The 20,274-nt window shown below is 36.6% G+C and overlaps 2 protein-coding genes across 13 annotated transcripts in view; both read left to right on the top strand.

Moving 5' to 3' along the window:
* chm (CHM Rab escort protein) overlaps positions 1–6,713 on the top strand; it is a 60,815-nt gene extending 54,102 nt beyond the window's left edge. The window contains exons 14-15 of the mRNA XM_058758596.1: positions 5,675–5,832; positions 5,955–6,713. Coding sequence (XP_058614579.1) covers positions 5,675–5,832; positions 5,955–6,230 — 434 coding nt within the window. The 3' untranslated portion in view covers positions 6,231–6,713. The remainder of the gene's footprint in view (positions 1–5,674; positions 5,833–5,954) is intronic.
* An 8,345-nt stretch (positions 6,714–15,058) lies between these two features.
* Positions 15,059–20,274, top strand: part of LOC131529120 (cation channel sperm-associated auxiliary subunit gamma-like) — a 36,490-nt gene continuing 31,274 nt past the window's right edge. For 10 of the 12 annotated variants that reach the window (XM_058758659.1, XM_058758658.1, XM_058758663.1 and 7 more), the window contains exons 1-6: positions 15,059–15,148; positions 16,005–16,189; positions 19,215–19,262; positions 19,548–19,695; positions 19,812–19,938; positions 20,060–20,132. In XM_058758659.1, coding sequence (XP_058614642.1) covers positions 16,007–16,189; positions 19,215–19,262; positions 19,548–19,695; positions 19,812–19,938; positions 20,060–20,132 — 579 coding nt within the window. In that variant the 5' untranslated portion in view covers positions 15,059–15,148; positions 16,005–16,006. Of the gene's footprint in view, positions 15,149–16,004; positions 16,190–19,214; positions 19,263–19,506; positions 19,696–19,811; positions 19,939–20,059; positions 20,133–20,274 lie in introns of those variants that run through there. The other 2 variants (XM_058758666.1, XM_058758667.1) reach the window with 2 other exon arrangements.

Consider the following 20,274-nt stretch of genomic DNA (forward strand, 5'->3'; position numbering starts at 1 on the left):
GCATGTTCTTTCAGTCCATTTGCTGTTTTATGTAGCATAATTTCACACATCTAAAGTCAGACCATTATATAAGGTTAAAATACATATTTTGCCTGTAATTTAACTAAGGTCTACTAAAATGTGATTCCAATATTTTTTTCTCATATCGCGATATAATATCGATATTGTCTGGACAGTGGAAAATATCGTGATATGAATTTTAGCTCATATCGCTCACCCCTAGTTTGCGCTAATCATTCATGATCCAGCTTCACTTACAGAAGTGAGTATAAGGTTCTTTTAAGAATCTTTGCAAATCGCCTTTCCTAATTATGTGCTAGTTAGCAAGCTCTAAATGCAGCTAAATGCGGCTAAAGTAAACTGTCTCATGAGAACGGCTGGTCACCCTACGGAAGAAAGGGGCGGGGTCAGCAGAGCTCATTAGCATTTAAAGAGACATGCAACAAAACGGGTTGCTGTGAAAAAAGCTGTTTTTGGCAAGGTCAAAAGGGTGTTGTTTTATATTTTATTATTATTATTATTGCTAAAAATATTAAATTAAGAAATATTGCTTTTGTAACGTTTCAATGTAAAATAAAAAAATGAGTATTTAGGAAAGATAATAATTATTGATGTTACATGCAGAGATTAGTTTGTGAGGAGCAGCATTTACTGATAAAACTGGACATAAAACTGTCTGTGCTTCACTCTGAAACATGCAGCGCATATATTTATTTAATTAAACTGCAGTCTTTGTTATTTGATAATCATGCTTAGCCATATAATAATTTCATTTTGACTGGTTTAGCTACTTTAAATTGTGAATAGTTTGAAACTTGACTTGCATTCATTTCCTGATACTGATCCTTTCCAACAGCTTCATGTCATAGTTGACAATTCCTAAAATGTACCAATTTATCATAATTTGTGAAATAAAAGTGTCTTGACTCCAGATGAGTGTGATGGTGGGATGATTGTCTTGTTTGATTGCAGTAAGATCAAGGTCATCTAGGCCACGGCATCCTCAACTCTCCTCACTCCATCCAACAAACTCAATCTCCCTCTATCAGCCAGCATCTCAACACAACTTTATCACTCCTCCATCATGCACATACTCTCCTTTGAAGCATTACCTTTTTCTATTGATTCTTGTTGTGAATTTAAGTACTTCTGTAGTTCAAGAAAATAGAAATGTTATAATGTGTGTGTGTGTGTGTGTGTGTGTGTGTGTGTGTGTGTGTGTGTGTGTGTGTGTGTGTGTGTGTGAGCTTGTGCTCAGGTGCGTGGCCGGCACAGCGGAGGGTGTGGGATGTGGGGCCCCGCTGGGCGACACACAGCCTTTTTATCACAGGAATGAGCTAGTACTATTTTAATTAAAATGTCAGAACAAATACTGGCAGAGGTCTTGAGGATGAATCGCTAGATAAGAAGAGCAGTGGGCCAGAACAGGTCAGAGAGACAAAGTCACCTGGGTAGATCTTCATTCATTCCCATGGTCAAAGCGCTCTGTGTGTGTGTGTAAGAGAGAGAGAGAGTGTCTGTTTGGATCATGATGGAGCCAAATAGAACAAATAAACAACAACTAGTGCAGATTTCCTAAGGGATTTTAAACCCTTCAGAAAGATCAAGGCTTATATATGACCGCATGTAGACTAGATTAAAGGAAACAGATTGCTTTGCTATTACATCTTGTATTCAGGGTTAGTGACTTGAACAACCCATAACACTCAGAACACATCTCAAAACCCCTTAGCGACCAAAAACCTCTGATACCTTAGCTACCGCATAGTCTGCTAAAAAAAAAAAAAAACTCTGAATACCTTAGCTGCATCACATAGCAGCAGGCTAAAAAAACAACACTCCAAATATTTTAGCGACTGCACATAAAATGTCTCTGAACACCTTAGTGACAATGAGTGTATTAGTCCCAACCCATTTTTTTCAGCTGTGCTGATTAAAGTTTTTTTTTACCCATTCATTTTCTCGTTGGGATTTTAAAAGTGCTATGAGCCATGAACCAAACCAACCAACAAACTTTGAGAACAGTCACACCATTAACAAACTTTGGTTTGAAGCAAAAAGTGTGTGTGTACCTACTTAGCCATATTTTAGGGACACATTTGATCTCCGAAAACCTCTCTTTGGGGATGTAAAACTGGTATAAAAATAAAGGAAAAGTTTTTTTTTTTTTTGTAAAAATGTAGAAGGTTTTCTGTGAGGGGTAGGGTTAGGGTGTGAGTTTGGATTATCTTTTAAAATCTATAACTATCTGTATATAAAGCAATAGAAGTCTGTGTAATGTCCTTATTTAGATGTGTGTGTGTATGTGTGTACACGCGGAGGCAGTGTGCCAGTGTGTGTTAGAGAGTGATTGTGGTTTGGGAGGTTTGCAGCTGCAGGCATGTGTTAGCCGCCATCAGGAGTGCTGCTGTATGCTAATCTGACATTTGTCACATCTGGGAGCCTGTGTGTGTTTGTGTATGACCAAACCAGAGCCCAAACACATGCATTCTTACACTTACTTCAATAGACGTTTAAACTTAAGACAGTTAGATGAAACAAAACATACATTTATACAAAGTAGTTCATTTTATATGGGTTTTTTTTTTGGTAACCTAAGTGTTTTTACTGTCACTTTTGTTTCATTTAAATGTGCCTTTGATGAATGAAATTATTATTTTCTTTTTTTTTTTTAAATCTTACTGATCCTCAACCTTTGAATGGTGGTGTATATGATGTTTAATTTTAATTTGATCATTTTATAACATGTATAATTATGAATATACTAATAAAATAAAACCGATATCACTTTATATATCAATACATATACAGTATACAGTATAAAAGTGTTTCTCTGTGTCCATATGTTACCTGGTCATGTATGTTCATGGCTTTCTTCTAATAGAAGAGACTCTTTGGCAGTGTGTGTTCAGTTAAAGGCTTGAGCGTTTTGAGAATCAGTGACCCGGCAGCATTCAGAGGGAAGGATGGGTGGTATATTTGAAGCGGCGTTAAACATTGATGCCGCCACACCTCTCCCCCTCTCCAAATTAAGCAAATCACCGGGCCACTCCGGGCAGGAAAAGGAACACGCGTCATAATTGTGTGACATTTGGGTAATGACCGTTCTGACATTTCAGACTGACACCTTCTCCCTCTCGCTTTTTCTAGCCTTTCTTTTCCCACCTTTTTGCAGCAGAGGCTCATGTATTTAAAGGGTAATGATACAGACTGACAGCTTTACGCTTTAAACGAACCAGTGACACACACACGCACACACACTCTTGAGATTCTTCTCTTCTGTTGGACTATAGAGCCCGTCTCGCCTAAGATGTCATCAAAGGAGAGAAAGAGATTAGGTGACCTACGTCATGCAGCCGCTAACAAAATAACAGTGACTCATATCATGATAAATCAACATAGATCTTTTGAAACTGCCATAAGTGGTGTTGGCAAGAACACACATTCGCTATTAACTAAGAGTTTTCCCTCAGTAAACTCCTAATTCGCTGCTTGTTGATAGTAAGTTAGGTAGTTGTTGTAGTAGTTATGTTTAGGTATTGGATAGGGTTAAGGGATCTGGAATATGGTCATGCAGAATAAGATATTAATATGTGCTTTATAAATACTAATGAACAGCCAGTATGCTAGTAATATACATGCTAATAAGCAACTAGTTAATAGTGAATAGTGTTCCCTAACCTAAAGTTTTACCAGAATGTTAATAAGAAGAGTGGAGTTTCTATACTACTTCCACTTTTGTCTGAATGGCCTAACTAAAGCAGAAATGAACAGCCTTGTCAGAGAACCCACTTTTTATGGCATTCTACAGTCTAAAGAAGGTGTGATTTGTTGCTTTACATGTTGGTCTGTTGATCTCTTCCTTGTTTAAGTGGGCATTTCCTGCCCGGAATAATCTGCAAAGTGGTCAAGACTGTAATGCCGCAAGTCAAAAAGTCTGTCTGCTGTCCTTGGTGCTGAAATTCTCTCTGGTATCCAACACCAACATGTCATCTTACTGTCGTTTGTTGCATCACAAACATACTCTTCTTTTATGGAAGCACCTCACATTTATGCAAGGCTGTAAACTCCCTCAGTATCATGCAATTTAGGTTCTAATGGTTCTGTGCACACTTTTGAAGACTTTCCATAGCCTTGAATTTACAGTGGGGGGAAAAAGTATTTGATCCCCTGCTGATTTTGTACTTTTTGCCAACTGACAAAGAAATGATCAGTCTATAATTTTAATGGTAGATTTATTTGAACAGTGAGAGACAGAATAACAACCAAAAAAATAAATTAAAAAATCCACTGTATTTTATTGTATTTTTTGTTTTGATTTCATTTTTTTTGTTTTTGTATTAAAAATAAAAACAGTTCTATTTTCTATTATATTTTATTCAATAATATATTATACACTAATTAGTTTTTTTAATGTTTTTGAAACGAGTCTCTTCTGCTCACCAAGGCTGCATTTAATTTATAAAAAATACTATTTTAAAAAAAAAACGTAATATTGTGAAATATTATTACAATTTAAAATTACTTTTTTCTTTTTAATGTATTTTTAAAATGTAATTTATTCCTGTGATGCAAAGTTGATTTTCAGCATCATTACTCCAGTCTTCAGTGTTACATGCTCCTTTAATAATCATTATAATAATGATTATAATATTATCATAATTTATTATTGGTGTTCAATCATTATTTATGGTTCTTAATAATGGCTTTTACTGTATAGAAAGTTCAGTGTTTAATGTTGTATTTCAATGTGAATTGTCATTATTGTCATTAATTTTATGAATATAGTGTATCCTTGCTGAATGAGTATTCATTACTTTTAAGAAAATTTTTAAGTGCTAGTATTTCACAGTTTACACAGTTTTAGGCAGCAAAAACTGTTTCAACATTGATGACAATAAGAAATGTTTTTTGAGCAGCAAATTGGCATATTAGGAGATTGATTTCTTAAGTTTGTGTAACACTGACGACTGGAGTAAGGATGCTGATAATTCACAGGAATAAATTACATTTTAAAATATATTCAGATAGAAAACACATTTTTCAGTTGTAATGATCTTTATAATATTACTTTTTTTTACTGTATTGTGATCAAAGAAATGCAGCAGGTGAGCAGAAGAGACTTCTTTCAAAAATTAAATAATCACCATCCGAAGCATAATTGTTACCAAATATTTGACTGGTTTATATTAATAATGAAATAATAATCCATAACCAGTATAAGGTTTTTCCTCAAAATCAGTGCAGAAAAGAGGGAAAAGGCTATCTAGGCCTGGTCATGACCTTTAATACAGACAACTGGTCCAGATTAGGCTTAATATTTTTCAGAACTGTCAAGAGTAAAGGTCCTTGCACACCGAGTCCGAGATTTTCATATGCATTTTTTTTCGTATTCGTCATCCTTTCCTATCAAAAATGCTTGTTACGGATGCGAAAACACAAAAAAACGAACCTGATCCGAATTTTTTTTTTTATGACAGACGAAAGTTTCGGAGGCACTGTGTAAACGTGATTTACACAACGTGAGGTCGTATTTATTTTTTAACAAATGAAAAATTCGGACGGAAATTTCGGAATCAGTGTGCAATGACCTTTAAACAACTGAAATGCAAAGCTTTCTTATATCAAGACATTAAAGACAGAAAAGGAATGACTGTTTAAACATCACATGCAGGTGCAGAGGAGAGAAGCAAGCCCGCAGTGCTGTGGGTCATGTACTTCAACATGAGGGACACATCAGCCCTGGACAGCAGCAGCTACAGCCTGCCGAGCAACGTTCACGTGTGCACCGGTCCCGATGGCAGCCTGGGCAGCGACTACTCCATTAAACTGGTGAGTCCAGCAGAGGGAGGCAGACACTGCATTCATTGGATCAGATATTGCTTACAGGCTCAATTATGGGATGTTTCTTGTTGGTTTAGGCAAACTATGATTGTTTCTCTGTTCATTTCCAGGCTGAATCCGTGTTTCTTCATATCCTCCCTGATGAAGAGTTCTGTCCTCCCGCGCCCAACCCAGAGGACATCATCTACGACGGCGACGGCCCACAGTCCGAAGGGCCCGGCTTTGACGAGAGTGCTAACACAGAAGCAGATAAAAGCCAGGCAGAGGAAGAGGAAGAAGGTGCTGCCCATGAGAAGAGTCCATCGACTGAGAGCTCTGAACCTGCAGAGATGGACAGTGTTACCCAGCAGGCACCATCAGACACGACCCCGTCCTCTGAAGAATAACCCCTTTAGAGACGCTTGTTCATTTCTCCACAATCACTGAGCATATGGAATCCAAAATGCATCATGTTCATCTCCAAGTGGGCAAAACCGAAGTTCTCAATCCTGTTATGTTCACCAACCCCTTTTCATCAACATTTTACGTGCCTTTCTTTTGCATTTTCACAATTGATGCCTGTTTTATTTTGACCGGTTACTGTAAGATGTTTATGTATTTACTTTTTAAATGCTTTTTGTTTCAGAATGTATTCACAATTTTGCATGGTTCAAGCAAGGTGCCTATCATATATTCTGGAGTTATTCAGATGACTGAGTCACATGCAGGACAAATACTCTTAATTTTGGCAAGAGGCTGCTTCTTCAAACCCTGTATTTCAGATGTCTATTTGAATGCTGTCTGTCTTTTCATTTCGCCTTGTGTCTATTTTGTGTCTTCACATACAAATGTACGCTATAATGGTTGCTGGCATTAAATATTTAATTGAAGAGGTATTTTAGTTCATTATTCGTAGCCACACTGCAGTATTCAGCTTCACATTGCCTGTCACTGATACAAACCGATTTCAACTCAGATGTAAACTGTGACGCCGAGCATTAGTAATGCTCTACGAGTGCGGTTTACCTGCCATGAAGGCGAGGTGAGGAAGCGCGAGGGAAGGAGCACAGTTTGATGACATTTGGTTTGCACCGCCATGGCTGAACAGATGGCTCATTATGGCTGCGAGTGTGCAGTCGTCCCTCACAGCGCTTGCTGTCTTTGTTTCCCTGGAATTTGATATGGGCTCTGCCGAGGGTATTTACCCGTTCTGGAGGGGAAGAATTACTGCTGAACACATGGCCCAGGTTAGTCCCAGACCAGAGGAAGTGTGCCGATTCTTTCCGACGGCTGGGAGTAAGCACACCCCTGACAGCACTGACGAGTGTTTAGAGTCAAGTCAAGAGTGATGTGTGTCACACATAGCCCAGTCTTCGGTTTTATTCACTCATTTTGTAGGATGCGTGGTTTTGCATGTTGTGTAGGCTTAGAATGCAGATTGTGACTGGTTTTGAAGTGATGATGGGGATTTTCTAAGAAAATTTCTCCCAAAACTTTCGGGATTATTTTATTCGAAAATGAACCAGGGCTGTAACCTCTATAGACACTGCGGGACCACCACAGGGGACTGCGTGCCTCCTATATTCAGATTAGTGGTCAAGAAATAAGATTATTAAATGACTAATTCTAGTATTCTAAAATACCCCTTCAAAGTACTGATAGTTGTTTGTTATTAGGAAGCCTGACCCTAAAGGAACACATTATTTCAACCCTGTTACTGTATGTTTTCTACATGTAAATTTGAATAACTGATTTTATTGTGCCTAGTAATGAATTGCATATATAATTGAATTAATATTATAATAACTCATGTAATTTCTCTATGGCAATGTGCTTTGTGTCAGGTTTGCTTTGCTTTGGGGTGGAATGTCAGTGCAAAAAGATCTATTAATGGCCTTAACAAGCAAGTATCATTGCACTATGCCATATTATTCTAGTTTGATGAAGTTATTTGTCATTAATAACCCAAAGCCTGACCTTAAAGCACACCTTTATTTCAACCCTGTTACTGCAAGTTTGGAATTCATACAGAGATTTGAGTAGGTACATTTATTGTGGTTTTTCATAAATCGCACATTATGATTTATTTAAATTTTACTAACTTGTGCCATTTTTCTTTGTTTTGTCAGCCCTGTTATATCCGAAATGCTCTTGAGCTGAAGATCAGTGCAAAACTGTCAAATAGTGGCTTCAGCTAGCAAGCATCATTACGCCACACTGTATTATTAACAGGTTGTGTTATGCTGATTAAAATAATATTTATCCCATAAGTTGAACTATCAAGCTTGATTTATTTGACTGACTTGTCATTAGTAACGCTAAACTTGATCCTATAGCACCACTTTATTTCAACCCTGTTACTTTAAGTTTGGAATTCATATACAAACTTAAATGGGTAACTGAGTTTATTGTGCTTTGGTAAAAAGCTCACATTACAATTTAAGTATAGTAATAACTCATGCCATCTCATTTTAAAGACGTGTTTGTGTCAACCCTGTTACATATACATGTTTCAGGGTTAAAGATGTCAGTGTAAAAATGTCTCACAATAGCCTCAGTTAACAAATATCATTACACCATGCCATATTATTCACTGGCCATTTTCTGGTGATTAAAAAAATGGTGTTTATGCGATAACGGAGTTGAATTATTAAGCTAAAAAATGGTGTTTATGCGATAACGGAATTGAATTATTAAGCTTAGGGGCAATTATTAAGGTGTTTTTTTTTCCATTTCAAACCATTATGAACAGAGCATGCAGGACCAGATGAATTCTACATTTTCTCCCATTTTTTTACAAAAAAAAAAAAAGTCATAGATCATGAAAGCATGACATTTTTAAATGTCAATAAAAGTTAAATCTATTTACAATAAAGGAAATGCCTTCCCACAAAAACATTTGAAAACATAATTTTATTATTTGCCTTTGCTCCAATTAAATCTCTCAGATGGGCTAATGTAAGTTCACTATTCACCTTTTTCTTGCTGTAAAAATGAGCGTGGCCATTTGTAAATTCTATGGGTCTAGCTTCCGGTCTCATCCGCGCCCAGCTATTTTTAGCTGTACAAAATAGTTAGTTTTGCTTCTTGATGGGTCATTCTTCAATTGGGGTGGCAAATGACAGGCAGAATTTGTTTGTTTTTTTTCTAATAAAATGTATTGCTATGCATTTAAAATTGAGCTTAATTAAGCTTAAGAACATTTTGATTTTTAAATCATTTTAATCAAACACTGGTGACACAACCACTTATGTCTATGATGTTACCAATATTTTAAGTAAAATTTTGGTTTGTTCTAAAATGAGCAGGGATATGCAACTTTAGGTAATAATTAATAAATAAATAAATTACTTTAAGGATTCAGTTTCATTGATCATGTAAATTTCAGTTTTTAAAATATGTTTAATTGTTCATCTTGGCCCCTATTTCTGCCAAAGGAGAATATTTCTTTTTTTTTAAATTTGGATATACATAAAAAAAGACAGGACAAAAGGTCTGTTGTACCTTTATAGTCTTTTTTCTAAAAGATTAAAACCACTTTACATCTAAAAACATTAAATTATAAGATTAAATGGCTCTGAAAGAAAGAAATTTCAGATACATTTTGAAGTAACACCACAGACTTTATATTGCAAGTTACTATAGACAAATCAGCCTAAATCCAGACTTTTCTCAAATGGAGGCTGCCATCATGATGATTTCAAGATCAGGGGACATTTTGAAATGAAAGTATGTATATATTAAAATTTAGATTAAAATATGTCAGATCTGCAAGTTATCCACATAACACCACAGACACTAATAAAGTGCGACACATGAAATTGTCAGAAATTTAGCTAATTTTAAGAAACTTAATAAGAAAGAATGTACTCCCCATGATTCAACCAGCACCTGCAGTGACCTTTACACACAGGAAGTAGTCCAAATAGAATTCCTCCTTTTCTTAAAGGGGCGACATCCATTGTTGTAACACCACAGACATGAATTTGGGGGACACAACTTTTTTTCTTAAATATAACAAAAACAAACAAAAAAACAATTTAATAAAGTTGTACTTGTTAAATAAAATCTATATTCACAATATAACCACTTTGTTTGTGTTAAAAATGTTATATTGTTGCAATTACATTCCATAATACCTCTCTGAGGTATGGCGGGAACATCCATATTTTGTTACAAATGCAATCTCTCAAACTCAATTAAATATGTATTTTAAAACAAAAATGTAACTATTAACAGTGCACAAATTGTGTTTACCCTACAGAATACAAACATGCAAACATTTTATGATTTATTGGTATTTAAATTTTATTTAAACTGTTGTAAAGTAGAGGGACACCACTTGCCACCGCAAATGAAGAATGACCCTGATATTGAAAATGTGTGTGTCTTACGATATTAGTTTTAGCGTTTACTGCACGTTCTCATTCTTCTCGTTATTTATCTATAACAGCACCCGTAGGCTTACTTCCGCGTTGAAGAACAAGGTGGATATCCTGTTAATTTATGTGAGGACACACAAATGACATCAAAATGTGTGAATGACCTATGATATTTTCTCTTAGCAGAGACACGAGAACCTGAGGTCTCAAACATGCCATTATTTAGGTTTAAACCTATTGAGTGTCCATATATCTGCTTCATGCTCCGTGATCGATTTCCTCAATTTTCGTAATTTCATGACAATCCTTTATCTCCAGCATTTTGGTTTCATCTCATTGTTTTGGGGGCATGAGATTATTTTCTTCTCTCTTGAGTGACCTGCCTGCTCAATAGCATCATTGGGAATCAATTTTCTGCATGGAGAGTCTTGACATTCAAACGCAAAAGGGTAAAATGTGCCACAGGCAAGACACCTAGCGGGGGCCACATTTCTCCAGCACTATGGGGTGCGTTCAGAGAGGAATCTTTAGGGAATTATTCCGAGGAGTTGTAAAATGTTTCTCAACAAATTAAGGATTGACATACAAATATTTTTACTTAGCAGATGCCTCCGGCTACATCTGATTTTATCTTTAAGAAGGCCACTTAACAAGGTGCTATCTAAGAGATGTAATGTGAGTTAAAGCAGTTTGCATTTCATTCTAAAATGACTTCTCCATCACAGAATGCTGTTAAATACAATTCATCAAGCAATCATTTGTTAATAATTATTGATTTATTTAAAAATGTAAACATGCAGAAATGGAAAAGTGTTGCTTTCTAAGCCCACAGCGCCAAAAGTCCCCAAAGCTGAAGATAGGCACACATATATCTGCCACTTCTAGTTGCTTTAATGTGTTTTTACTGACATCTAGTGGCTACATGAGCTTAACGCACATTCAGAGAGCGCGCTTTTCGGAGTTTTAGTTCTGCTAATTGAATTTATTCATTCATTCATTTATTTATTTTCTTGTCCATACAACAAAATGTATTATTTTTCACAATTTTAAAAGCGAAAAAATATATATAAATTACTTAAATACTTTAACTATAGATAATGTCCTTTGTAATAACTAATAAATTAATAATAAATACATTTCCTTTAATGTATTATCATATATAGCTGCATTTCAGGGTTTGTCATGTGCATTACAAACATGTGATATAGTGAAATGCCTTTTTTTTCATAATTAAGGAATTTTGTCCAATTAAATATGAGCACTGTAAGTTTCAAAGCCAAAATGCATTCTACAGTCTCCTAGTTTCAGAGCAGTTCCTGGTTTATTTAATAAAATGAGACCAGTCTTATTTAAGTATTTAATCAGCGTCTTAGGCCTGTTTGGAGTCAGATGACATCAGTTCAGAAGGTTAGGTTGTTGCTATTCAGTTCCATTTCTCCACAGACTGAAAGTGATGTTATTTTAACAGCACGACGTCTTTTCTTCAAAGTGAATAACAGAAGGCATACAATTAACAAAAAGCTGTAAGACATTTAATATTAATACAAGCCAAAATTCTAAAATACATAAAGGTGTTTCATTTTTTTTTTTTTACATCTCTGAATAAAAATGTTGTCTATTAACATCCAGCATATGTTTGGCATGATGGTGGTTCTTCACCTTTCAATAAATAACCAGTGTAAAATTTGTATGACCTAATTTGTATGCTTGTTGTGAGAGTTATTGCCTTTGTCTGCTTTCTTGTTATGAATAAACCAAAATGACCTGGAACTCAAAAAGGCCTACTTGCTTAAAAGATCTACTTTAGCCAAGACACTTATAATTATGGGGTGGTCAGCCTTTACAGATTCAAGTGTTTGAAGGCAAGATTTAAGTTTGTGAAGATTCTGTTCTGGTCCATTTTCTGTTCTAAAAGTATCAGTACTGGACTGGCAACTTCAGGAAACAACATCAAATTATGTGGAGCCGGGACTTAGAATCTTTACAAATAAAAACAATACTAAAAAAATAAAAAATAAATAAAAATACTGTCTGAAATCTAATAGTGAGGACTGTAGAGTTTAGGATGAGGTGAGGCAAGTGCTCAGAGCTGACAGGTATTTAATACAGGGGGAAACAGCTGAAAATGACGTTATGTAGCAAGCAGAACAGTGCTGGGTCTATTATGTCAAAATGTTGAAATGGTATTTCATGAAGGGACTCATCTAGAGTGATCTGCCATTATAGACCATGTGAAACATTTTGTGATATGATACAACGATTAATCGCGATTAATTGCATCCAAAATAAAAGTTTTTGTGTACATAATATACAGTGAGGAAAATAAGTATTTGAACACCCTGCTATTTTGCAAGTTCTCCCACTTAGAAATCATGGAGGGGTCTGAAATTGTCATCGTAGGTGCATGTCCACTGTGAGAGACATAATCTAAAAAAAAATCCAGAAATCACAATGTATGATTTTTTAACTATTTATTTGTATGATACAGCTGCAAATAAGTATTTGAACACCTGTCTATCAGCTAGAATTCTGACCCTCAAAGACCTGTTAGTCTGCCTTTAAAATGTCCACCTCCACTCCATTTATTATCCTAAATTAGATGCACCTGTTTGAGGTCGTTAGCTGCATAAAGACACCTGTCCACCCCATACAATCAGTAAGAATCCAACTACTAACATGGCCAAGACCAAAGAGCTGTCCAAAGACACTAGAGACAAAATTGTACACCTCCACAAGGCTGGAAAGGGCTACGGGAAATTGCCAAGCAGCTTGGTGAAAAAGGTCCACTGTTGGAGCAATCATTAGAAAATGGAAGAAGCTAAACATGACTGTCAATCTCCCTCGGACTGGGGCTCCATGCAAGATCTCACCTCGTGGGGTCTCAATGATCCTAAGAAAGGTGAGAAATCAGCCCAGAACTACACGGGAGGAGCTGGTCAATGACCTGAAAAGAGCTGGGACCACCGTTTCCAAGGTTACTGTTGGTAATACACTAAGACGTCATGGTTTGAAATCATGCATGGCACGGAAGGTTCCCCTGCTTAAACCAGCACATGTCCAGGCCCGACTTAAGTTTGCCAATGACCATTTGGATGATCCAGAGGAGTCATGGGAGAAAGTCATGTGGTCAGATGAGACCAAAATAGAACTTTTTGGTCATAATTCCACTAAACGTGTTTGGAGGAAGAAGAACGATGAGTACCATCCCAAGAACACCATCCCTACTGTGAAGCATGGGGGTGGTAGCATCATGCTTTGGGGGTGTTTTTCTGCACATGGGACAGGGCGACTGCACTGTATTAAGGAGAGGATGACCCCCCGGTCATGTATTGCGAGATTTTGGGGAACAACCTCCTTCCCTCAGTTAGAGCATTGAAGATGGGTCGAGGCTGGGTCTTCCAACATGACAATGACCCGAAGCACACAGCCAGGATAACCAAGGAGTGGCTCTGTAAGACGCATATCAAGGTTCTGGCGTGGCCTAGCCAGTCTCCAGACCTAAACCCAATAGAGAATCTTTGGAGGGAACTCAAACTCCGTGTTTCTCAGCGACAGGCCAGAAACCTGACTGATCTAGAGAAGATCTGTGTGGAGGAGTGGGCCAAAATCCCTCCTGCAGTGTGTGCAAACCTGGTGAAAAACTACAGGAAACGTTTGACCTCTGTAATTGCAAACAAAGGCTACTGTACCAAATATTAACATTGATTTTCTCAGGTGTTCAAATACTTATTTGCAGCTGTATCATACAAATAAATAGTTAAAAAATCATACATTGTGGTTTCTGAATTTTTTCTTTTAGATTATGTCTCTCACAGTGGACATGAACCTACGATGACAATTTCAGACCCCTCCATGATTTCTAAGTGGGAGAACTTGCAAAATAGCAGGGTGTTCAAATACTTATTTTCCTCACTGTATGTGTGTGCGTACTGTGAATATTTATTATGTATATATAAACACACACACATGCATGTATATATTTCAGAAAAAAAAGATGTTTTGTTTATATTTTAAATATATTTATTTATAATATAAATGATATGAATATAAAAATAGACATGTAAATACATGTAAATGTTGTCAAAATACATACTGTAGGTGTGTGTATTTATATATACATAATAAATATACACAGAACACATATATTATGAAAACAAAAACTTTTATTTTGGATGCGATTAATCGCTTGACAGCACTATTATATATATATATATATATATATATATAGCCTATATATGTGTGTGTGTGTGTGTGTGTGTGTGTGTGTGTGTGTGTGTGGAAATACATGTAAGCTATATAAAAATTACTTTATAATAAAAAACTTTATATTTTTTTCTATGTAATTTTTATTTTTTATACTTTATTATAAAAAAATAACTTTCCAGGACTTACGATGCTGATGACTCTGTGCAAGGGGTCTATGGCAGAAAGGAAATATTTAATGTGTTGCATTCATGCAGTGCTTTTCACCTGCAGAAAAATATACAGCAAGATGCCATGATATATGATACATACTGTATTTCAGTGAAGGCTATTTTATTTATATTTATATTACTATTAAATCTATTAAATACTATTAAATCATAACATTTCTGTAAAATACAAAATTATGTTTTTACACCTATTGGTACACACATTTTCATTTAATTTTGCTCATATTTGCTTTTGTTATAAATTAGTTGTTATTGGCCATATTGATGTGATTTCTCTTAAAGTGTTTTTTTTTTTTTCTAAACATGAACAGTATTTAGAAAAATCACATATCTATTTAAGAAATAATCAGTATCGGTATAGATCAAATTTAACAAAAAGTATCGGTATCTTATCGAATTTTTTTTTAAAAGTTTGGTAACGCCCATCATGCTTCAAGCCCGCGTGCGCGTGTGATGTAGTCAGACTCCTTCAGGATTCATTCAGTCTGGTCAGCGTTTGAAATTTCAGAGGTAATTCTTAAAATTAGTGAAATTCTTCAAAACTTTGGTGAATTAGCTAATTGTTAATAAATTGTTGTTAATTTCATCATCCGTGTTGCAGTCGATACCCTGTACAAATGATAAACGGTTTTAACGGCCGACTAGTCACTTCAAACCATACTATGAATAACGTTGTAAAAATACCGTTGTAAACAGTAAATGTCTTTGTTTCAAAGGCTTTAAGTCTTAAATAGTAACGTAAACAAAGATTTATGTAGTTTAAATAGCTTAGCTACATATTCATACCAAATCTCATTGCAGATGATTCATATGACGGTCGTTTGATTTACATTTACACTCGCTGAGTACAGTTTTCTATAAGAAAAACGTTATTTTAAAAAACAAGTATCTTTAATTAGTATGAAAAGTAGCGTGTTGTCACAGGCTTGGCTGCCAGCGCGCGACCCTCGGTGAGAAGCATCGACCTTTTCATTCATCTTTAAACGCTTTCTCTGTAAAATTGGCAGTTATGAATTATGCCTGAAATAAATATCAAATAATTATTTACGTTGATTAGCCATCGAAAACTTACTATGTTGCATTTACTGTGACCTGATCTGCCGAAAACAGTCAACAGTGATCAGTGATTTGTCTTCTTTTTCATCCCTTTTCCTTGTGTCAACTGCACTAGATCACTACGTTTTTAGCTGTGTAAATACGTTTTTTGACTGTCAGACACATTCACAGCATTTTAAGCTGTCATGAAGCAAGATTAGCAGCGATGTCTTAATATAGTTCTTCTAAAATGATCAGTCAGTTGTAAGACTGGTATTGATCTAGATTTCACGACTCAGTTCACTCTTAAATCAATTCCAATCTGTTTCAGAAATGGCTTTGATTGTGATTGTGCTGCTTGCACTATCAGTGCTTGGTTTTCCACCATGTTGCGCTGGAGAGTGTGAGTGGGATGTGAGGCTGTGTAAAACCGAACCTGTTTCCACCGGGATGTGCAGTCTCAGGATTGGTGGCATGGAGGTGCAAGATCTGGAACCTATGGAAATGCAGAAAAATGTAAGCTCACACTCTTGATATTATCCAAAACATACAGTACAGGTGCATCTCAATAAATTAGAATGTCGTGGAAAAGTTCATTTATTTCAGTAATTCAACTCAAATTGTGAAACTCGTGTATTAAATAAATTCAATGCACACAGTCTGAAGTAGTTTAAGTCTTTGGTTCTTTTAATTGTGATGATTTTGGCACACATTTAACAAAAACCCACCAATTCACGATCTCAACAAATTAGAATACTTCATAAGACCAATAAAAAAAACATTTTTAGTGAATTGTTGACCTTCTGGAAAGTATGTTCATTTACTGTATATGTACTCAATACTTGGTAGGGGCTCCTTTTGCTTTAATTACTGCCTCAATTCGGCGTGGCATGGAGGTGATCAGTTTGTGGCACTGCTGAGGTGGTATGGAAGCCCAGGTTTCTTTGACAGTGGCCTTCAGCTCATCTGCATTTTTTGGTCTCTTGTTTCTCATTTTCCTTTTGACAATACCCCATAGATTCTCTATGGGGTTCAGGTCTGGTGAGTTTGCTGGCCAGTCAAGCACACCGACACCATGGTCATTTAACCAACTTTTGGTGCTTTTGGCAGTGTGGGTAGGTGCCAAATCCTGCTGGAAAATGAAATCAGCATCTTCAAAAAGCTGGCCAGCAGAAGGAAGCATGAAGTGCTCCAAAATTTCTTGGTAAACGGGTGCAGTGACTTTGGTTTTCAAAAAACACAGTGGACCAACACCAGCAGATGACTGCACCCTAAATCATCACAGACTGTGGAAACTTAACACTGGACTTCAAGCAACTTGGGCTATGAGCTTCTCCACCCTTCCTCCAGACTTTAGGACCCTGGTTTCCAAAAAATAAATACAAAACTTGCTCTCATCTGAAAAGAGGACTTTGGACCACTGGGCAACAGTCCAGTTCCAGGGTTTCCGCGGGGTTGTAAAAAGTAGTAAAAGGTAGTAAATTAAATTATGCCAAATTAAGGCCAGTAAAAAGTAGTAAACGTCATCTGACGAGGTAGTAAATTTTCGAAGCCCCATCTAACTGGGTCTATATGGTTTTCAATTAGGGTAACTTACGTGTGCAGGCCTATTTCCTTACTAAACTTCCATGAATTTATTTTTATTTTGAGTCGGACCCAAAGACAGAGAAAAGAAAAGTCGGACGTGAGTGAACGGAATGACGTCACGCGATGTGTACGTTAGGCGGTTCAAGCTTGGCGGTAAACCTCTGCTCCGCGCGAGTTTACCAAGTAAATATGGGCAAGTGCAAGTTTTCGGACCTCTGGCTGGAGGACGCTCGGTTTAAAGATTCACAGAAGCTACATTTCCCAGCGAAGTTTCTGCTGTGGTCTAGGCTGAAGCCGTTACCATGGTGACAGACGCTGCTGCGGGGTAGCTGGGGAGCGTGCACAGGAGACAGCGGTGAGAAAGCAGGGGGAGAGAAGTGCGAGTTCATAGTGAATCTTATCAGTCTTTAGGAAAACTCTTTCCTTAAATTCACCTTCAACGTCATTTGTCCTTTTTTTTGCCAGGCTGCTACTGTTTGGAGCAGGTCTTAATTTTGCTCCTGTGGGTTGAACCACGTTAACGTTAGTGATCTTATACAAAGTGTCCTCCCAATGTGCCCTAAATGAAGTATACATCCAAACAGTGTGGCTCTTCTACAATACACTCTTCCCGTTTTTGTAATTGGCTATGTGAGGATGTTTTTGTTGGTTTGTGTTGCCATGGTTTTGTAGCAGTTAAAGCATTGAGAACAGTTTAATAAGCTATCTTGACATTTTTGCCTATTAGTTTGTCTTACAGTTTTATTGATCACTAGATAGTCCAACTCTCTTCGAAGAAGGCACAAGGACAAAAAAGCAGAACTTCTCCAAGTGGAAAAATTGATCGAAGAAAAGGCCGCACAGCTGAGGCACTTGTGATCCTGCCTTAGCAACTTTTATGTTTGTTGTTAATTCAATTAATTGTTTATGCTCTCTCTCAATCTCTTTCTCTCTTTTCTCTCTCTTTCTCGCTCTCTCTGGTTCTCTATCTCTCCCTCCCAGTGTTGAAATTAAGTTATAATTGCCTCATTAAATTGTGATTAAATATGTTATTAATTCATTTTGGAAAGATATTTCATGTCTTTACTTGTCACTTTACTTAACACTTAACACTGCTACAGTTGAAGTTTGAAGCCGTGTTGGTAGTAAAAATATTGTGATGATAGTAAAATAGGTGGTAAAAAGGTAGTAAATTCAATTTAAGAATCTCTGTATAAACCCTGAGTTCTTCCTCTCCTTAGCCCAGGTAAGACGCCTCTGATGTTGTAGCCAAATTCCTTGACACGTCTTTGTGTGGTGGCTCTGGATGCCTTGACCCCAGCCTCAGTCCATTCCTTGTGAAGTTCACCCAAATTCTTGAATCCATTTTGCTTGACAATCCTCATAAGGCTGCGGTTCTCTCGGTTGGTTGTGCATCTTTTTCTTCCACATTTGTCCTTCCACTCAACTTTCTGTTAACATGCTTGGATACAGCACTCTGTGAACAGCCAGCTTCTTTGGCAATGAATGTTTGTGGCTTACCCTCCTTGTGAAGGGTGTCAATGATTGTCTTCTGGACAACTGTCAGATCAGCAGTCTTCCCCATGATTGTGTAGCCTAGTGAACCAAACTGAGAGACCATTTTGAAGGCTCAGGAAACCTTTGCATGTGTTTTAAGTTGATTAGCTGATTGGCATGTCACCATAGTCTAATTTGTTGAGATAGTGTTTTTGTTAAATATGAGCCAAAATCATCACAATTAAAAGAACCAAAGACTTAAACTACTTCAGTCTGTGTGAACTGAATTTATTCAATACACGAGTTTCACAATTTGAGTTGAATTACTGAAATAAATGAACTTTTCCACGACATTCTAATTTATTGAGATGCACCTGTATGTCCATTAACATACAAGAAATCTTAAATTTAACATGTATTCGTTGTTTAGTGAATGTTGTGTGCATTAGGTTTCATAATATTCTGTTGTGTCTCACAGATGGAATTTCCATATTACCTGAAGCTAGACCTGCTGTGTGGCTTTAAGGTAGTAAAATCCACTCCTATTTAGAAGCCTGATATATCGACTTTTTGAAATAGATAGCATTTGTAGATCTTTTTGGAACTGTTAGGTATCTGTAGGAATGAAAGGCATAAGTTAGAAGCACACATCAAGCAAGAAAAATAAGTTAAAATGTGGAAAATACAAAAATTAGATGGATAGGACTGTTTTTCAAGACTGTTTTTTTTTTTCTTTTTCTTTTTTTCAATTATCCAAACCTGATGTGCAGCAGTGTATATTACTACTGTTACATTTACTGGGTGTCTCTAGGAGTCTTCAGGCAGAGTCGTGCTGGAGGACTCAATGACCGGGTTGACTCCAAAAGCAGTTGTTACGTTCCAAGAGCCCACACACCCCACTCATTTCAAACCGCAGAGACTTGAGGTGGAGCTGTCAGTTGCTTCACTATTGGACAGTGGTGTGTGTGTGTGTGTGTGTGTGTGTGTGTGTGTGACATTTCAGCGCTTAGTAATGGTTGTGAATATAAAGACATTTATTTGTGTTGGTGGTTTTGCTGGTGTGTGTTTTTTTAAGCTACCTGTGGAAGTGAGATGTGTGAGTTTAGCTGGTACGCCCCAATGCCCATCATCAATGGGTCAGTGGTGCAACGGGTGAAGGTAAAATCCATTGAAATGGGTTCTCAGCATCTGTCTGAGATAAGGTGGGTATATATATATATATATATATATATATTTATATATTTATATCTGTTTGTTTTCATACATTATTGTCTACGTATAATAACCTAAGTCTTATTCTGTGATGGTGAAACCTGCGGGCAGTTTTGCCCTAAATGTGAACGGCTACATGGACACTACAGAGAAGGGAGAGACTGAAGCATCCTTTGGCACTGAGGTGAGGTCAAAGAGCAGATGTACAGTGCCAGATACTTTACATTCACTATGACCTGTTTAAGTGGATGTCATTTACAATATCAAGAGCAAGTGATATAATAGAAAATACGATTTGAAGAGTTTAAAAAAAATTGCCCTCATTT

The sequence above is a fragment of the Onychostoma macrolepis genome, chromosome 21, assembly GCF_012432095.1.
Source record: "Onychostoma macrolepis isolate SWU-2019 chromosome 21, ASM1243209v1, whole genome shotgun sequence".
Taxonomy (NCBI): Eukaryota; Metazoa; Chordata; class Actinopteri; order Cypriniformes; family Cyprinidae; genus Onychostoma; species Onychostoma macrolepis.